General features: G+C 50.2%; 2 protein-coding genes across 2 annotated transcripts; one reads left to right on the plus strand and one right to left on the minus strand.

The window, feature by feature from the left end:
* On the plus strand, nucleotides 1-8,807 carry slc5a2 (solute carrier family 5 member 2). The gene is made up of 15 exons (XM_012872653.3): nucleotides 1-300; nucleotides 378-449; nucleotides 1,012-1,116; nucleotides 1,528-1,587; nucleotides 1,685-1,789; nucleotides 1,872-1,977; nucleotides 3,820-3,900; nucleotides 4,251-4,480; nucleotides 5,955-6,090; nucleotides 6,285-6,392; nucleotides 6,649-6,799; nucleotides 7,399-7,567; nucleotides 7,647-7,862; nucleotides 7,970-8,105; nucleotides 8,181-8,807. Exons 1-15 carry the CDS (start codon nucleotides 202-204, stop codon nucleotides 8,393-8,395), a joined length of 1,989 nt encoding a protein of 662 aa, XP_012728107.2. The 5' UTR covers nucleotides 1-201; the 3' UTR covers nucleotides 8,396-8,807.
* Nucleotides 8,808-11,493: 2,686 nt separating this feature from the next.
* Nucleotides 11,494-16,848, minus strand: LOC118566678 (F-box only protein 46-like). The gene is made up of 3 exons (XM_036149669.1): nucleotides 16,770-16,848; nucleotides 15,378-15,978; nucleotides 11,494-15,006 (listed from the first exon to the last, which is right to left on the minus strand). The coding sequence occupies exons 2-3, from the start codon at nucleotides 15,852-15,854 to the stop codon at nucleotides 13,210-13,212; spliced, it is 2,274 nt and encodes a 757-aa protein (XP_036005562.1). The 5' UTR covers nucleotides 15,855-15,978; nucleotides 16,770-16,848; the 3' UTR covers nucleotides 11,494-13,209.
* Nucleotides 16,849-17,713: the final 865 nt, after the last annotated feature.

A 17,713-nucleotide genomic window follows, 5' to 3' on the forward strand; every position in this document is an offset into this window, starting at 1 on the left:
TACTCTAATAAATAAACAGCTGATTCTGCATATTACCACATGTGACCAAAGTTCTCGGTCCAAGCTGACCAAGCTGAACTGTCCCGCCCAGCCTTACCATTGCGCCCGCATGGAGGCGTGCATGAGAGGCGCCAGGCTTCCCGGGAAGCTGCGGTTGCTGTGAGAACGGCAGAAAGTTTCAGGTTTGACCGAAGAGCAGAGATGGAGGAGCCCCCGTCAGAGAAAGTGACCATCAACAATCCGGCAGACATCGCCGTCATCATCGGATACTTCCTCATGGTCATCGCCGTTGGCGTCTGGGTGAGTCTTTCACACTTTGTGCCAGGCCATCAGGATACGGAGCAGGAAAACTCTTTAACACTCCCTGTGTGCTCCAGTCCATGCTTCGGACCAACCGTGGGACCGTGGGGGGATACTTCCTGGCCGGACGCTCCATGGCTTGGTGGTCGGTGAGTTTAGAGGGCAACAGAACCTCTAAAGAAATGTTTTATAGTTTGTTTAAAAAAATATAACAATGCCCCTCATCGCAGAGGTGCTGAGGAGTGATTATAGTGTAAGATGACGGGCTTTGTTGAGCAAAACAAAGACCGGACGGTTTTCTTTTCACCTCAGGGTTACTTGATGAAACGCTCTTTCCTACGACGTTTCTACCAAGCTGTGCAACCGGTTTATAGTTTTTATCTGTTTGACTTACATGATACATGCTTTAAAGGGCAGATTCATAAATCAGTTTCTACCTTTGCCATTGCATTTATTCAGTGGTGGCAGAGTGAAAGGGGCAGTTGGAGGGGGGAATGCAAGCCACACTTTTCAGATTTAACATTGCTAAGGCCAGACCTCCACTCTCCCTGTAGTATTCTGGACTGTTGAAGAACACAAAATTATTTGCAGAATATTTTTAAACAGTTTTCATTTTTATCAATTAGCCGAGCAAAGTCTAAAACAAAGGTTTTTATTGCTACTCCTGCATTGCTCTAAATCCCCTCACAGCACTGAGTGTTCTTCTTGCAGGTTGGGCCCTCCCTGTTTGCCAGCAACATCGGGAGCGGTCACTTCGTGGGCCTGGCGGGGACCGGGGCGGCGGGGGGCATCGCCGTGGGAGGCTTCGAGTGGAACGTAAGCAGCGGCGCTCCAAAACGTGCCGATCCGGCACGTCACAGAACCTTTTCACCATTTCTCACAGTACAACCAATAAAGTGCTCTGAAGTAATCTATCGGATGGCGCTCCCGTGTGATCGACCAACACCAAATGGCACAAAATTGTTAAGTAAAAATTGTAGCATGCGGTGTGAGCATTCCCATGGTGAGACACGGTGGTGGCGGCGTCATGCTGGCCCCGGGACATGTTTTTCAGCACGGACAGGGGTTTTTGTTTAAAGAACATGTTAGGCACCATGAATCCTTTTCTCGTTTAACGACGCACTCCTTAGTTTTGATCCCAAAAAATGAGCCATGTTGGAGTTTGCGCGGGTGAGTTGGAGACGGTGTGTGCCACGTGACTTTGTGCTGCTGCTTTTCACGTCTCAGGCCCTGTTCATCGTGCTGCTCCTGGGCTGGCTCTTCGTACCCGTCTACCTCACAGCCGGGGTAAGAGGGCCGGGCCGCGCACTCTTTTCCCGCGCCGTGTGACAAACCCTCCCGTCGCTCACCGCCGCGACGGGATGATGCTGTGGCCTTTTTGCAGGTGATCACGATGCCGCAGTACCTGAAGAAGCGCTTCGGCGGGACCAGGATCAGCCTCTACCTGTCCATCATCTCGCTGTTCCTGTACATCTTCACCAAGATCTCAGTGAGTCCCGCCGCCCGCTCTGTAAAACTTCAGGCCGCCTGTTTGCGTCCCTTGTTCTGATCCCTTCCTTCCTCCCCGTCAGGTGGACATGTTCTCTGGAGCCGTGTTCATCCAGCAGGCCTTAGGCTGGAACATCTACGTTGCGGTCATTGCCCTGCTGTTGATCACGGCATTGTACACCGTCACGGGTATGTGTGTGTGTGTGTGTGCTGCCCAAAGGTCTTTCTCACATGAAGTGCTGAGCACAGCCTGCAGGATATTTTTAGCTGACCCCATTGGCCTTAGCATGGTCATAGTTTCAGTCCCCGCTATACTTATCACCGCCCCCAGCAGAGAAGTGCAAAACATCTTAAAATCTTGTTTGTTTTTTTCCGCGCTTCAACGTTATTTCAGACTAAACACTAGAAAAATCCAACCGTTCAACGTGAATTAAAGTGACCGAAAAAGCTGCTAAGAAAGAACGTCTTCGTCCCGCTTCAGGATGAAATCAACGGGCAGCTTGATTGACGAACCAGTGTACAACAAATAATGAAAAAGGCCTGATGTGTGTGTGTGTGTGTGTGTGTGTGTGTGTGTGTGTGTGTGTGTGTGTGTGTGTGTGTGTGTCATTCGGCGTGGCGTCGCAACACCATTCATGATGAAATTAGGTCTGTTTCACCAGGATTACACAGAGCCAGTCGTACGGTTCTTTCTTTGCCAGTACCGTATAAAGACAGAACGACTTTCTTTCTTTGTACGGTACAAAGAAAGAACTGATTCACTCAGGTGTGTATTTGTGATGGTGGTGGGGGGCACGTCATTTGAAGGGGAGGCTCCCAGTGTAAGAGGTGGGGAACCACTGATCCAGAGTCCGTGGTCTTCCCCTAAGCTCTGCGCTTCAGTCTCAGGCTCTCTGGGCAAAGAGTTCCAGGGGAAACCTTGACTTTATATCGAGTGAACCCTTTCTGAGTCGATTCCCCAGCCGTGGGTCATTGAATCCCGTCTTAAGATCCATCTATTTCTCTTGGCTTTTAACACAATCTGAGACGTTGACTTTTTTTTTAATTGTGTTTTACTTTCCTTTTATTACTACTTTTATATAGTATTTTGCTTATTGTGTTATGAGTGATCGTTTGTATTTTATGATTGGGTGCAGCACTTTGCTCCTGCTGGTGTTTAAAGTGCTTTATAAATAAAATTGGTATGGTATGGTATGGTTCTCTTCAGATTTTCAGTCTGCCAACCCACAGGCTTGCAGACCCACGTGTCCCTGGCGGGTCCCTGAGGCCCCGCTGATGGTGCCCCATACTAAGCTGAAAACAAAAGAGGACCAAGCTTTCTGTTCTGTGGCCCCCAGACTCTGGAACGCTCTTCCTCTGGGCGTTAGCTTGGCGGACTCTATGGTCTCTTTTAAAAGCCAGTTAAAAACGCATCTTTAAATCAGCTTTTCATTCATTTCTCTTGGGGTTTTTTGTGCATTTTCGTCTGTTTAGCTGTTGTTCTGGTCTTTTGTGAAGAACTTTGTGATTTTTATATCCCAAAAGGGGCTATATGAATAAAGTTTAGTTACTACTTTTACTTCCTTACAAGGTTTTTATTTAGATCCCGGTGTTATAGTTGGTTCCTGAAGTCGTGCCTTTTCCCAGGTTCTGGAAGAGAAACGGGCCCAGAGCAACACAGATCTCCCGCTCCATGCCGTTTAATGGTCGTTGTGGAGATGCTGCTGTTTGCTGCGGTTCTCTAACGACCAGCTTTGGTGGCTATATAAATGTGCTTCACACACACCTCCAGTTGACATCTGTGATTTAAAAATATAATAATTCTTTGGTTCAATTTAAGGGTTGGATCTTTGTAAATGTTTCAGTGTGAGATTGTGTCACTGATATAAAACTTGTAAATGATGCTTTTTCACACATTTCATGCAGAATAAGAGCTGTGAGTAGGCTTATTGCACGTGCTTCTTGCACATCTTAAACCGTGTGAGAACAAACTGCTCCAGCCCGTCCACCTTTTAGTCTCTCCACGTGACTTTCCTTGTGTATGGTTCCCAGGGGGCCTTGCAGCTCTGATGTACACGGACACTTTTCAGACGTTTGTCATCATCGCCGGGGCCTTCGTCCTTACCGGCTTCTGTAAGTAAAAACCGTCCGGGGTCTCAATTAAATTTTATTTTCTGGTTTTCAAACCACGCAGTTTGTGTTTTCAGGCCATCGAGGCCTTTGTCTGGATCTAACAGCTGCAAGGAAACCAGGAAAGAGTTTAACCAGGGGCTGTAAACTCACTTATTCAGTGGATGAGGGAAAGAACAGCTAAACCGTCATGCTCTTCCTGGTTTCTGTAAATAAGAAGGTGCACTGTTAGTAGGGTAGAAGATAGGTCCTATCATAGAAACAGCAGAAACAGAACCACTGAGGGTGCGCAGCTGGACCGTCACACTCACACTAAGATGACTTCTCTGTGGTTTTGCACCTGTCACCATCAGCCTTCGCTGAAATCGGCGGCTACAGCGCGCTGATCGCCAAGTACAGCTCTGCCGTGCCGAGTAACTTCTCCTCCCTGGACGCCCAGCGCTACAACATCTCCCCCCAGTGCTACACCCCCAGGCAGGACGCCTTCAGCATGCTGAGGGACCCGACCACGGGGGACCTCCCCTGGCCCGGCGTGCTGTTTGGGATGACAATAGGGGGCATCTGGTACTGGTGCTCTGATCAGGTGAGCGACCCGGCGGTGGAGGGGAGATCTTTCCACGGCTGAGCCGGCCAGCTTCTTACAACCTCGTCGTTGCTGAGATGTTTGAATAAAAAGTGTGCATGACAAAGACTTCATTGTTTCCACAAATGCATGAATGTCCTGTTTATTTAGCTTTTAAGCACGGATCTGAGGCGGCATGGTGACACAGTTGGGTTGCGGTGGAGGGGGCGGGCGATAACGAAATCCTGAGGGCTCGTCTACACTGCAGCACTTTCTGCGGTTAAACATCTGCAGGATTTAAGATTAGGGCAAAGGGCACTGACGTGTATTATGTCCAGGAACTGTTGCTGAGGGGTTAGAGTCGGTCATGTGGAAACGAATACATCCTCTTTAAGGTCTAAGGTCTTATGGCCCAGGGGGCTCAAAGGCATCTGATCCTCAACAGGTCTTAAAATTGTTTGACCCCAGAAAACTGTGGCAGCAAACAAGCCTGAAGCATCTACTGTCCCCCGTCATGCCATTCTCACATGGGAGGTTCGGTCCGCTGTCGTGTTGGGTTGTCTGCACAGGTAGAGCAATGCGGTCCGTCAGAACAGCAGTTCCCCTGCGACCCTTAAAATAACAGCGCCAGAGACGGGCTGGTGAGTGGGATTTTTTTCCATATTTTCTAGGGGGGAGGATCACGAGAATAAAGTGATACTTTGTAAGAACTCTTACAAAAAAGTGCAGCCTTCCTCCTGCGTTAACATGAGGAGCGTGGAGCATCTTGTGATGTTATTCTTTGACATCGGTTTCACAAATAAGCAAATACTAAATCTTTGAGCACATCAGCATCAAATCCTCTCGCGACCAACACTTTGGGAACCCCTTGTTTAAAGACGCATTCCCACAGGTCTTGTGTTTTGCTCGGATGTAGGTTTGCAGTTTGAAGCCATGTCCCCAGGCTCTGTTTTCTGAAGGAACCGGCAGGTGTTTGCCAGTCCAGCTGACTCCAGGTATGACCGTAGACAGTCATGAAAGATTTCCACTTGTGAAGGATTGCTCTCACAGCAGAAATTTAAATCCAGGTAGCTAGAGAGATGTGATGGTTTTCTTCATTGGGGACAGGGAAGATGGTCGGATGGGATGGGAACATGGGTAGAGCTACACAAAGGGCAACCAGGCTGAGGCTCCAAAGCTCTGTGGGGAGGTTCACCATCCAGCACATGGAGCTGGAATCAAATGCTTTAGATAAATGGTCCAGTCAAAGTCCAGATTAAAATTCCCAATTATGAAAACTCCTGAGCACCACTGAGCCTAACGAGTTTTTATTTCTCGAATACATTGTGGAACTCCTGGATCCTTTGTCTTCCTCAAGTTGAGGTTCGGGGCTGCGAGGCACTGGACCCACTGCGGTCCCACACACCGAACCACTGCATTCCAGAAACCTTTACAGGTTCAGTCATAGGCTGACTCCAGGCTGGTCATGGGTGTGTTTGTCCGTGCCCGTCTGCAGGTGATTGTGCAGCGATGCCTTGCAGCTCGCAGCCTGACCCACGTGAAGGCCGGCTGCATCGTGTGTGGCTACCTCAAGCTGCTTCCCATGTTCCTCATGGTGTTCCCCGGCATGATCAGCAGGATCCTCTACCCAGGTAAGCGCCCCCACCCCTGAAAATGTTTTTTTTTTTTTTTTCAAATCAGAGAGATCTATGAAATCCAGCGCTATCATTCTGATGAGTCACTTCTGAAGGCCAGTTTTTGACCGACCGGGGTCACCGCTGACTGGCCGTAGACGTGAAACTGTACAGGAAATCTGTGTAAACGCCTTTATTTTCTCTCTCTGTAGACGAGGTTGGCTGTGTGGTCCCAGAGATCTGTAAGAAGGTTTGCGGGACCGAAGTGGGCTGCTCCAACATAGCTTACCCTAAACTGGTGGTCACAGTCATGCCCAACGGTAAGAACAAACGCAGCTAGGCTCAGAAGTTTACATACACCCATCTTCTGCCAGAATGGCACACTTGTTCTGGGCTTGTGATGGTGCTTTTTAGCTCGTATTCTTTCAGGCTGGAATCACAGCAGGGATTTTCAGTTTATCAAGAGTTTAGACTTATATTTGCATAGAGAAATAGTTTTGTGGACCCTGCCGGTGATGAGTGTGTGTGTAAACATCTGATGGGAGCTGCTCACCCTGACCGTCTGCCTTTGTCCAGGTCTGCGAGGCCTGATGCTGGCTGTGATGCTCGCCGCTCTCATGTCTTCTTTGGCGTCCATCTTCAACAGCAGCAGCACCCTGTTCACCATGGACATCTGGACCCGCATCAGACCGCAGGCCACCGAACGGGAGCTCATCGTAGTGGGCCGGTAAGCGGACCATAAAACGGACGGCCACATTTAAGGGTTTGTTTGATTTTGTGCCAAAATAAAAGCGACACGGCCGGTCTGCCTGACTGCTAAAAGGATCTCTGTGGACGCACCAGTTCCAGAGCCTTGCGAAGATGTCAGATGTCTTTATGTTGTCCACACACAACACAAAATTCAATTTAGTTTGGGAGAGTTCGGATGATTGCGCTTTAAGCAACAAACAATGCCCAGTTCTCAGCGATGGGACCAAAATGGAAGTTTTTTTGGCCTGTAAAACAAAAAAAAGAAGCCCATTTTGTGGCACAAAACGTCGCTGATCAAACTAGGATGAAACACGGCGGTGGCAGCTTCCTGCCGTGGAAATAGTTTTCTTCAGCAGGGACGATAATCAGAGTTAACAGGAAGATAGATGGAAATACCTGAAAGGCATGCAGCTGGAACTCTAGGGGACCACGGCTCTACAGAGGCTTGGCTTGGGGACAGGCTGCAACTGTGTGGCGCAAAATAATGAACACACACACACGGATGCACAAAACGTGAAAGACACTCCAAATCCCAAGTACCCGTGTGCCACATCTCATGGTTCCTCTGCTCTTTAGTGTGTGGGTCCTGTGCATCGTGGCCATCAGCATCTGCTGGATCCCCGTTGTTCAGGCAGCCCAGAGCGGTCAGCTCTTCGACTACATCCAGTCAGTGTCATGCTACCTGTCCCCACCCATTGCCTCCGTCTTCCTGCTCGCGGTCTTCGTCAAGAGGGTCAACGAAACGGTGAGAAGGCTTCCTCTGATATTAGTTTATCTCACGTCATACCCTCCAAACGACGCTGGGGTTTTTTTTTCTCCCTCAGGGGGCTTTCTGGGGCCTGGTCGGTGGTCTGGCCGTGGGCCTGTGCCGGATGTTGCCAGAGTTCTGGTTTGGAACGGGCAGCTGCATCTTCCCCTCTCAGTGCCCTTTCCTGGTGTGCGGCGTCCACTACTTGCACTTCGCCATCATCCTGTTTTGCTGCACGTCGGTGCTGGTGCTGCTGGTCAGTTTCTGCACGGAGCCCATCGAGGAGAAGCATGTAAGCGCGAGGTTTGAACGCCCGGCTCAGACCGCAGAGAACGCCTGGAGAGGTCTCATCCGGACAGTGCAACGATGGGAACAAAAACGGCCTTTTGTTTCTTTCAGCTCCATCGTCTGGTGTTCAGCCTTCGCCACTCTAAGGAGGAGAGGAAGGATCTGGACTGGGAGCAGGAAGAAAGAGCCAGAGGAGCCCAGAAGAAGGCCAAGGACAGGAGGGTAGAGAAGGCTAACGCAGTCACAGGTGGGCAAGAGAGGAAATAACACCGAGTCAGACAGAAAGAATGGGCTACAAACACAACGTCTTTCTTCCTTGTAGAAGCTGATGGCGGTAAAAAGTCGGGAATCTGTGGCCTGATTGGTGGATTCTGTGGACTGAGCGCAGACCAGCAGGCTCAGGATGACCAAGCGGCCGAGGCCCCAGAGCCGCCGATGCCTGACATCAGCGAGGAGCCGGTGTGGAAGTACACCGTGGACTCCAACGCGCTGGTCATGATGGCCGTTGCTGTTTTTCTGTGGGGATACTTCGCCTGACCGCGCCCGTTTGTCCCCAGCTAAATATTTCTGTGTCGCTTTAGCTGGGGACGAGCTCCCATGATCTCATTCCCCACGGGAGCCAGAGCAGACGATCAAACGTTTATCTGGTAGTGGTCACGTCACGCTCTGACTGTAAACAAACCTGTCATGAAGGATGACGCCGCCTGTGTCCCCACCCAGTTTATTACTGTTTTTGTAATTCTTGCTAACTCTGGCCCCTGCTAGATATTATGTTATGTTGTTATGCAGGGAGCACAGACGTGAATTTCAGCATGATGAAGGAACGTGTTTAGTGGTAGAATGTGATAATATGGCGCTGCTGAGTTTTATTACACACTTGACTGTATTAGAATTGGTTTATGAGAAACATGCAGTGAGGGACTAAGCCCAATAAATATCTCTAACCCTCTTCTACCCCCTATGACTTTTAAATGCTTGTATCTCTGTCAAAATAAACCCCGGTTTCTCTCACTTCACGTCTTTTCCTAAAATGGGTCCAGACCCATTTTAGGAATAAATTAGAATAACTTTACCACATCTTTGGATCACTGACTCTGTTGCAGGGGGAGTAGAAATTATCTCATTTGACAATTTTAGGGGTATTGGAATGTATTCTAAGGTGTTAAACCTATTATAAATCTATTATTAATTCCAGTATTGCTTAATTTGAAAATGTATATCTTTTTTTTTTTTGTTATTTGCCAACTATGGCCACTGGTCCTTTTTTAAAAAGACAGGAGAACAGTTCAGGTGAGAGAACTAGAGACAATTTCACATTGTCATATAACACTGGATAATAATAATAATAATAATAATTTGCTTTGGTCGATGTATGAATGTAGCGCAGACAGGGAGAGACAGCAGAGAGAGAGAAACAGGCCAGAATGAGGAGAACACAGAGAACAAGAACCTGATAAGAAATGGTGAAGACCTGCTGCCTGTGGCCCGGTTCTGGAAGCTTGACTAAAAATTCTGTTTATTTGCTGACAGTAGACACAATATACACTTTAAAATGACTTTAGCTTCAATAGCCCTGCATTTTGATCAGTAACAGTGAATCCTGGTTTGGGCCTAGGCTATGACTGGTTTTAACATAGTTCTGTCCTTCTTTATACACAATGTCCTGTTTTTCGTGTCTCCGGGTCCTGCAACTATGATAAACTTCTCCTGCATAAGTCATTCATATTCAGGTCTAATCTTTCCCTACATCCTCTCAGACAACTAATTATTTCCCTAGCAGTATTGAGCTGTCAATGATTAATTCAGCAATAAATCGCAATACATAAGTGGCATGGAGGACCCAATTCTGTACTTTGAGTAAGACGGGTGAGACCAGGACTGAATTTTAACATTAGTTGTCCATTTCATAATTTAAATGAGAACATAATATACTATTGGTATATACTAGTACGATTATTGAAAAACATCAGATTAAATATATGTAAAGGCAAATATTAAATTAGTTTTGCGACCACACCAACAGTTGAAATAATTTCTTATGGCGTACCAAATCACCCTCGTAATGATAACATATGTTGAATCCAAGCGTGACCGTGAGCTGCTGTGACGCTGATTACAGCACTGGGATCAGGCTCTTAAAGGACTGCCACACAGCTAATGAAACAGTGCCACCTGCCGGCACCGTTTGGTCATTGCACCAAAATAAACTTACAGGCCTCCAGCGCAATCCTAAACTATTCACAGTAGCACCAAACCTGTTCTGTGCTTTGCAACAAAAACCTTATATTAGAAATAACTAATTAATATGTTTCACTATCATTTAGGTTGTTCTTGCCTTCTCACCACCATGGGTTATCCGCATCATGGAAGCAGTCACTTGTTTTATACAGTGGTCTGGTTACGTCTACACACATCCATTGAAAATATGCCTGTGGTTTATCTGAAGAGGAAGAGAAATCCTTCAGCTTTCTACATTTTTTTTAACAAATGAAAATTGGAAAAATGGGATGTGCATTTCTACCCGGTGGTCTTGATGAAACTTCAGGATTCACCTGCTTAGTAAATATTGTCCTCCTGTGCCTAGTATGATCTCAGCAGAGGTGTTCAGAGGTTTGTTAGCCAACGAGGAGCCCAGCCGTCAGGTCAGGAAGTTGGTAGATGATGAAACGATATCCCAAGCTTGAATGTCTTACACAGGCACGCTTCCATCCGCTCTTCAATGACCATAAAACAAGAGTATGGTACAACATAGGGTGTGGCCAGCTAAACTAAAAGGCAGGGCGTGGAGCGCTTCAGTCAGAGAAGTAGCCAAGACGGCCACAGCAACTCTGGAGGAGTTGGAGAGAAACGCGTAGTTAGAAAACTGTTAGAAGTCATGTCGGGGGACCCAGCAAACAGGAAAGAAGACACCCTGTTCAGAGGAGATGCTCTCTGCGGAGGAACAGCCTGAACCCACCAGGGCCGCGGCGAAACATGGGGGTGGTAGCATCATGCTGTGGGGACACAGCAAGGCCAGTCAGCGCTGAGACTGACGAAGCTAACTACTGAAAGACTCGAGAGCAGGATGGAGGGTCCCCTACCAGGCAGGACCGCCACCTCAATCACAACCAGAGCCACGACAAAATTGTTCAGCCTGAAACTCCGTCATGTGTTCGAATGGCCTAGTCAAAGCCCAGACCTAACCTGTTCATGAGCCGCTTCGTTGAGTTAAGACTCGGGGGTCCTAAAAAACAAGCACCGCACTTGAGGAAAGGTTCGACGCGGCGCAGATACTTTAGCAACCCCCCTGTAACCGCGAAGGTTCAGCCGGACACACAACCTCGGCAGGAGGTTCAAATGTCTTCCTTCCATTTCTGCAGCCCCAACGATCCCACCGTCACCAGATCTGGACTCCATTACAGGATCTGCTTACACTCTGATCCAATCAGTCATCGGTAAAGGTGTGAAGGAGACGCTGAGCCACAAACGTTAAGTAACTCACAAATGGGTTTATAAAGTAGCTCCCAACCTATTAAAACTTTGGCTTACAGGAAATCAATAAAAGCGTTAAAGTGGCCCCGTCCGGCTGCTCTACACCCCCCATCATCATCGTCAGAGGAAAAACCTGCTATAAAAACAGCACGCTGACCAGGTAGTCATTCAGATTTCCAGTTTTAATCATCACTTGTTTTTATTTAAGCAGATATTTCCCATTAGCATTGTACACATCTGCAACCTACAGAGCTCTCCCATGACGTCCCAACCATCTTCCCAGCTCCATGCACAGTTTCAGCATCATTCATCACATCAGTTCAACGTCCAGTCTGTCAGCTTTGCAGGGGTGGGGGGGTGGTCAGGGAGGTTAAAAGCGAGGGAGAGGAGGGTACGGATAAATAGGCTCCATTTTTTTAAACACCCCTCCCCCAAGATTGAAGAGTCAGAGCCATCACCAGGCACTCAATGTTTTTGAGAGGATCCAGCGGCGCTGGATGGAGTGTGGAAGAAAAACAAAAAAATAAAAATATTAACCCAGCCCCCACAATGCGGTTCTGTGCAACTTTCAGCATGTTCTGATCATCCGTGAGGTATCTGACGCTTCAGTCTCTGGAAGGACGGGTAAGAGGTAGGGGGGCTTTTAAGGCTGGAAGCTGGTATAGAGAGTTTCTGCTGTCTGTGGGGGATAGTGGGACACACGTCAACGTATGAACGATGGCTCTGTGGAGGCGCAGGGAAGGAAGAGAGCCGGGGGTTAAAACAATGACCGTTTAAAAAATATATATATACTTTGTTGTTTCAGTAGGATGACAGACTGATACACGAAGAACACAATCCTCATGAATAAAAGCAAATACAACAGCAAACATTCAGACACAAAATAACCCAATAAAAACAGCCAAACGAAAGAAACAAAAATGGCAAAAAAAACAAACACACAAACCAATCAAACCATACAAAGTGACATCAGGCCTTTCCAAAGTGACATCTAGTTTCTCTTTTTAAATCCCATTCAAGTCCGTCTCCCAGAATTCTCTGTAAACCAGACAGCGGCTCCTATTTATGGCTGGTCAGCGAGGTCGGGCTGCGCTCTGGAGCGTCGGAGAGGCGGGAGCCGCGTTCAGAACCCACGTCAGCGACGAGCCGGGAGTTCAGCAGCAGCATCAGGGGACCCATCCACTTAATACGTTACAGCACATTCAGAACAGAGCAATGCGTGGTGCAGGACCGCTACAGAGGGCATGTTGTACAACGGAGGAAAAACAATAAAATCAAGTTTGCTTTTTACAATCACATTTCTGTAGAAACTCTAAACATTCTGCACCGAAAGCTTTTCCCCGGCCCTCGCAGCCCCCCCTCCCTCCCCCCCCTCTGTACAGCTGACACGGACGCCCGGGACGAGTGTTGGGAGCCCAAAGCACGCTGGTAGGCATTACATTTCTGCACGTCACTTTATGAATGCTAATCTCAATCCAAAACACTGCAACGTTTTCACATAAATGGCCTACTGTAACATCCATGTGCAGATTCAGACAGAACCCCGACAGAGGCAGAGGCGAGACTGACAGCAGCAGGAGGGGACCCCCCCCAACCCGCTCCAGAGCGTCGGGAGAGAGAGGGGTTCTGGAGCTGGAAAGGAGGGAAAAGAAAGGCAAGGAGTGTGATGCCGCTCTCCTCTCTTCGCATCTCCACCTCCCTACGGAGAGAAAGTGAGGATGAAGATGAGGAGACGAGCAAACAGTCAGGGAGTGCTGATCCCTCCCTGTCGCCCCCTCTGGACCCCAGTTCTCAGCCCGGTGACGGAGAGGCAGGAGGAGGAGGTAAGCTATGAGATGAGTTGGTGTGTATGAGGCGGATTCACCCCCCCGCCCTCCCCTCTACCTGGCCTCCTCCCTCCTTTCTTCCCTCTTGGGGCGGATGGGCTGGGCGCCGTCGGCGGGCTGCTGCACCCAGTTGTTGTCGTGCAGCCCCACCCGGCAGCCCGGCGTGTCCTTGTCCGTCCGCCGGCAGCACATCCAGTAGGAGCGTCCGTAAGGCAGGTCGTGGTGGTAAGGTTTGGGGTGCCAGCGGCACAAAGAGACGTCCCCGCGCTCATACTGCCGCTTGCACTGTTTGCAGGGGTCGTCCCTGTAGAGCGGGTCCTGGTTCCAGCGAGAGTCCACCGCCCGCACCCCGTAGGTCTCGATCAGTGCCTTGAAGTAGTGGCAGGTGCACTTGAGGGCTGCCAGGGCGCGGGTGGGCAGGTAGCTGAAGATGTTCACCATGATGTGGTCGGGGAGCAGGAGCATGTACTGTCTGGGCTCCAGGAGCCGCTGGATCTGGAAGCGGATCTCCAGGAAGTCGTGGGACACGTGGCGGTAAAGGCGACACAGCGAAGGGTCCGAACAGTCCTCCCCGACGCCGGGGGAGTCTGGTCGCGCCGCCCGCTCCCCCGAGCCCGTCGCCACCCCTGCCCCCGGACTGTTGTTGTTGGCACAGTCCAAAGAGCACATTCCTGTCCCGCTGCCAGAGGTCTGTGCCGTTACATCCTCCTCCGCTCCCCTAGGGGACTGGAGGAAGAAGAGCTGTCCGGGAGGGGGGTCGTCTGACAGCGGGTCAGTCGAGCCTCCGCCGCCGCTCCCCGGCCCCGCGGGCATAGCGAAACACACAGTCTCCTCCTGCACATTCTCTGTGCTGTCCTTGCCGTAGAAGACGCACTGGTCCACGGCCCCCGTCACCACCACCTCCACGTGGAAGCCGGTCACGCGTTCCCGCCCCACCCCCGCAGCCTTTTTCTCCCCCGTGGACAGCTCCTGGGTGGGGTCGGGGCTGCCGCAGCTCGGCTTGTCCTGGTGGAGGTCGCCGTCTGCTTTGGGGGCCGAAGCCGTGGCAGCAAGCAGCAGACTGCCGGGGTCTCTCGATGACGGACTGACAAGCTGGTACAAGTCACAGGTGATTTTCTCTTTGGCCCTGGCAGCCGCCTGGTTGCTCCCCCCGCCGCAGCTCATAAACATGCAGCGGGACCGGCCAGCGGGCTCCAGCTGGGAGCGGGGGTCCATGTTTGACACCCTGAAAGCTATCCTCACCTCCCCGTGGCTGTGGCTGGGCGGCGGGGGCGGCGTCAGGGCGTCTCCTCTCCTCGGCTCCCCATCTCCGCCCTGATTACTGCCGTGCACCGAGGGTCCATTACCCAGATGGAGGCGATTCTCCAGGGTTTGAGACTCAAAGTGTGCAATGGCCTGAGCTACCCTGAACGACTCCTGCTGCTCCTCCAGCTCCTGGTCCGTCTGGGTGGGAGACGATGGCTTTTGGGATTCTCGGGCGGCCTGACCGTCCGAACTGTCGGATTCAAACAGCATAGGAGAGGGGTCAGACGCTCTGCCTCGGAGCACGGTGTGCTGGCCGGGGGCGAAGCCCTGGCTGTGGGTGGTGGGGAGCGACTGGTGCTGCTGGGATCCGTGAACGGCCACGATGCCCTGAAGGGCCATGGCGGTCCTCTGCTCCACCAAGGCAACCATCTCTGCCACAGAAAGCAGATCCGTCTCATTCACGCCCAGCTGCAGACTGTCGTCGGGGCTCGGAGGACCAACGGAGCCGTCGGGAGTCGGAGCTTGAGAGCGCGTTGGAGGGTCGTAAGATGAACAGCGCCTTCGTCGTTTGGCCTTGCTGCAGTCCGTCGCCCAGTTACCTTTGACCTGTGGGAAACAAAGGGCATCATGACACAATGTTGCCACAGTGATATTATCCATCAGATTCAAGGTCATTGTCAGTACACAGGTGCAGCTACAAAGTAACACAATGCAGAGCGCTGTATAAGAGGAGCAGGTCCACTGTTCTGTCTCCCTTAGTCACTGAGATCTGTCATAAATCATGAGGAAATCTTTCCACATATGCTCAAATATATTTGCTGCTTCTATGTGTGGCCCCTAAAATCCAAGCGGTCCTGAGCGATTGCAGGACGCAGACATTAAACTGGCAAATGAATAAATTGCGTTACTGCGATCTGAGCTGAGTTTTCTGAGGACATTTTAGAAGAGGCTCATCCCCCACTCTGTCGGGTTCTCACCTTCATGGCACTCGGTCTGGGCTGGCCTGCTCCACTGAACTGGTGTGCAACGAAGAAGGCTATTTTCTCCTTTGTGTTCCCTGGTTTGATAACATACCAGGTGTCCAGCAGCACGCGGCCATCTTGCATCTGAGACCCTGCATTGGGCGGAGAGGGCGGAGCAGAAGGAGGCTGAGAGGCCTGGCTCTGTGGCACGGAGCCAGGCTCGAGCTCGGGATCAGGCGGCGTGTTCTCCGACCCCACATCCTCCTCCTCCTTTCCCTCCTTGACCCCGACCATCATCCCTACATCTTCACTTTCCTCCGGGGCCCTCCTGGCCCCTTGAGAGTGCTCCGCCTTGCAGAGCGAGGGGGATCCCGCTCCACTGGCGCCGCCACTGCTGCCCCCCGAGCCCGGACTCCGAGCCTTGTTCTGGGAGTAGGTGCCGAAGGGGCGGGGGCACCACAGCCGGATGTGGGAGAAAGTGTCTCGGTCCATCAGGATGGGGACCAGCGTGGCATATCTGCATCTATGCTGGCCAGCAAACACCCGGAGCTCTCATGGTTCCACGCTGTTCCAGTCGCCAACAGGCTGGCAGTAAGACCGACACCGGGCATAAAACCTGCATGAAGAGGACACATAAAGGTTAAATGCATGCAGGGTGGGGGGTGAGAGAAAACAGCATTGTGATAAAACTATAAAATCATTTAAAAAGGGCAGATTAATTAAGCTAGTCGGCACGAGGATTCATTTTGATGATGAATAACTAATTGGGGCCCTGAGGTGAGCACACACGCTGCCAGCACTGGGAGCCCGCAGCACAACCACTGGCGTTTAAAAGACAGACCATCAGACGCCAACCACAAATCCACCGCCTCAGACTCTGGCCAAATTTAATCAGCAGTTACATTTGCTTCTGTGCAACAAAACCATCTCCCCCACGCCGAGGCCTGCAGATTAAATTAAAGGGATAGCATTTCGGCAGTCAGGATGAAAGGAGCGGCACAAAAGCAGCAAACGGACCCTCCTCACCCTCTCGGCGTTTCAAAGAGGACTTGACTTAATAGGAAGCAACACAGGGAGGAGCATCCAGGCATATGCTGGACCTATTTTTAGAAAGCAGCAGCAGGGGGTGGGCTGCAAGTGAAACTGTTGTTGCTATCCTCACCTCCTCTCTGCCAAACAGACTATACTACAGACCCGTGAGGGGCGGGGCTCTTTGCTCTCCCAGCGTCCTTTGCTTCTGTAGCCAGGCCAGCTGCAGGGGCATGCCAGGAACTTGCTAGCCTGCTTGAGGACAGGCACGAGTGGCAGTGAAGCAACACGTTTGGGTCCACTGCTGCCCGCAGCTGCTCGGTGCCTCGGCTGTTCCCCGAGGTGGACCAAGGCACAAAGTGGTTTGAAGACGGTTACCTTTGCGGAGGGGATGGAGGTTACACGGTGACGCTACTCCGACAAAATCATCCGTTCTGGTTTTCTGGGAAGCCAAGTTCTGGGAAGAAAAGCAACAAAAAAACACTTTACAGAGCCTGAAGGCAAAGCACGTCTGTTTAATACTTTAGCATGTAAACAATGTTTTCTCAGGTCGAGCATAAAAGCTGCTACAAGACTTTATTAGGAACACATGTTCCCTAATGCATTGGTTAAGATTATGCATTCAAAATGACTTCAATTTAGGAGACTAAAATATGCCAAAAAAATACCAACATCCATCCATATTAAAACTGGTCTTTAGGCTTAAAACCAACTCTGACCAGATTTTCATCATTTGGTGCAAGTTTACCAATTTATGTCACTTACATTAAGACCTGAGGTGAACCATTGTAACCCGTTTCACCAAACTGGAACCCAAAGGTGAATAAAAGTTGTTTTCTGACGCTACAGATGATCTATACAAAGCAAAAGCACAGCGTAGCAGACGGAGTGCCCTCTAGCAATAGTACAATCTCTGTGGATGAATCCCAAAGGTCTAGAACATATTGACGATGTACCAAAGCAGAGTTCTTACACATCTTTCATCGCAAAACTCAACCCTTTTTTTTGTATCCGTTCTAAAACTCTGGACATTTAAATATGAAGTATTAACTTTGAACTTGCTGCAGATTCCACAAACACTGAAACTGCACAATGCCGACAGTGGGCATCTGGTCCAACGACCACGGTGGAGACGTGCATGACGTGGCTTTAGCAACGTAACCTGATTGTGGGGTTGTGGGGGTGGGGGGGGGGTGTCGATGATTGTCTTGATGTCCAGAAGAGTCATCTCCATGATGCGTCGCCTTCTGACCCCAGAGTGAGATCATTTAGAGGCTCAGGAAGCGTCCGCAGGCATTTGGAGTTAATTAGCCCATTATGCC

Source organism: Fundulus heteroclitus, chromosome 18 (genome assembly GCF_011125445.2).
Source record: "Fundulus heteroclitus isolate FHET01 chromosome 18, MU-UCD_Fhet_4.1, whole genome shotgun sequence".
In the NCBI taxonomy this organism is placed as follows: domain Eukaryota; kingdom Metazoa; phylum Chordata; class Actinopteri; order Cyprinodontiformes; family Fundulidae; genus Fundulus; species Fundulus heteroclitus.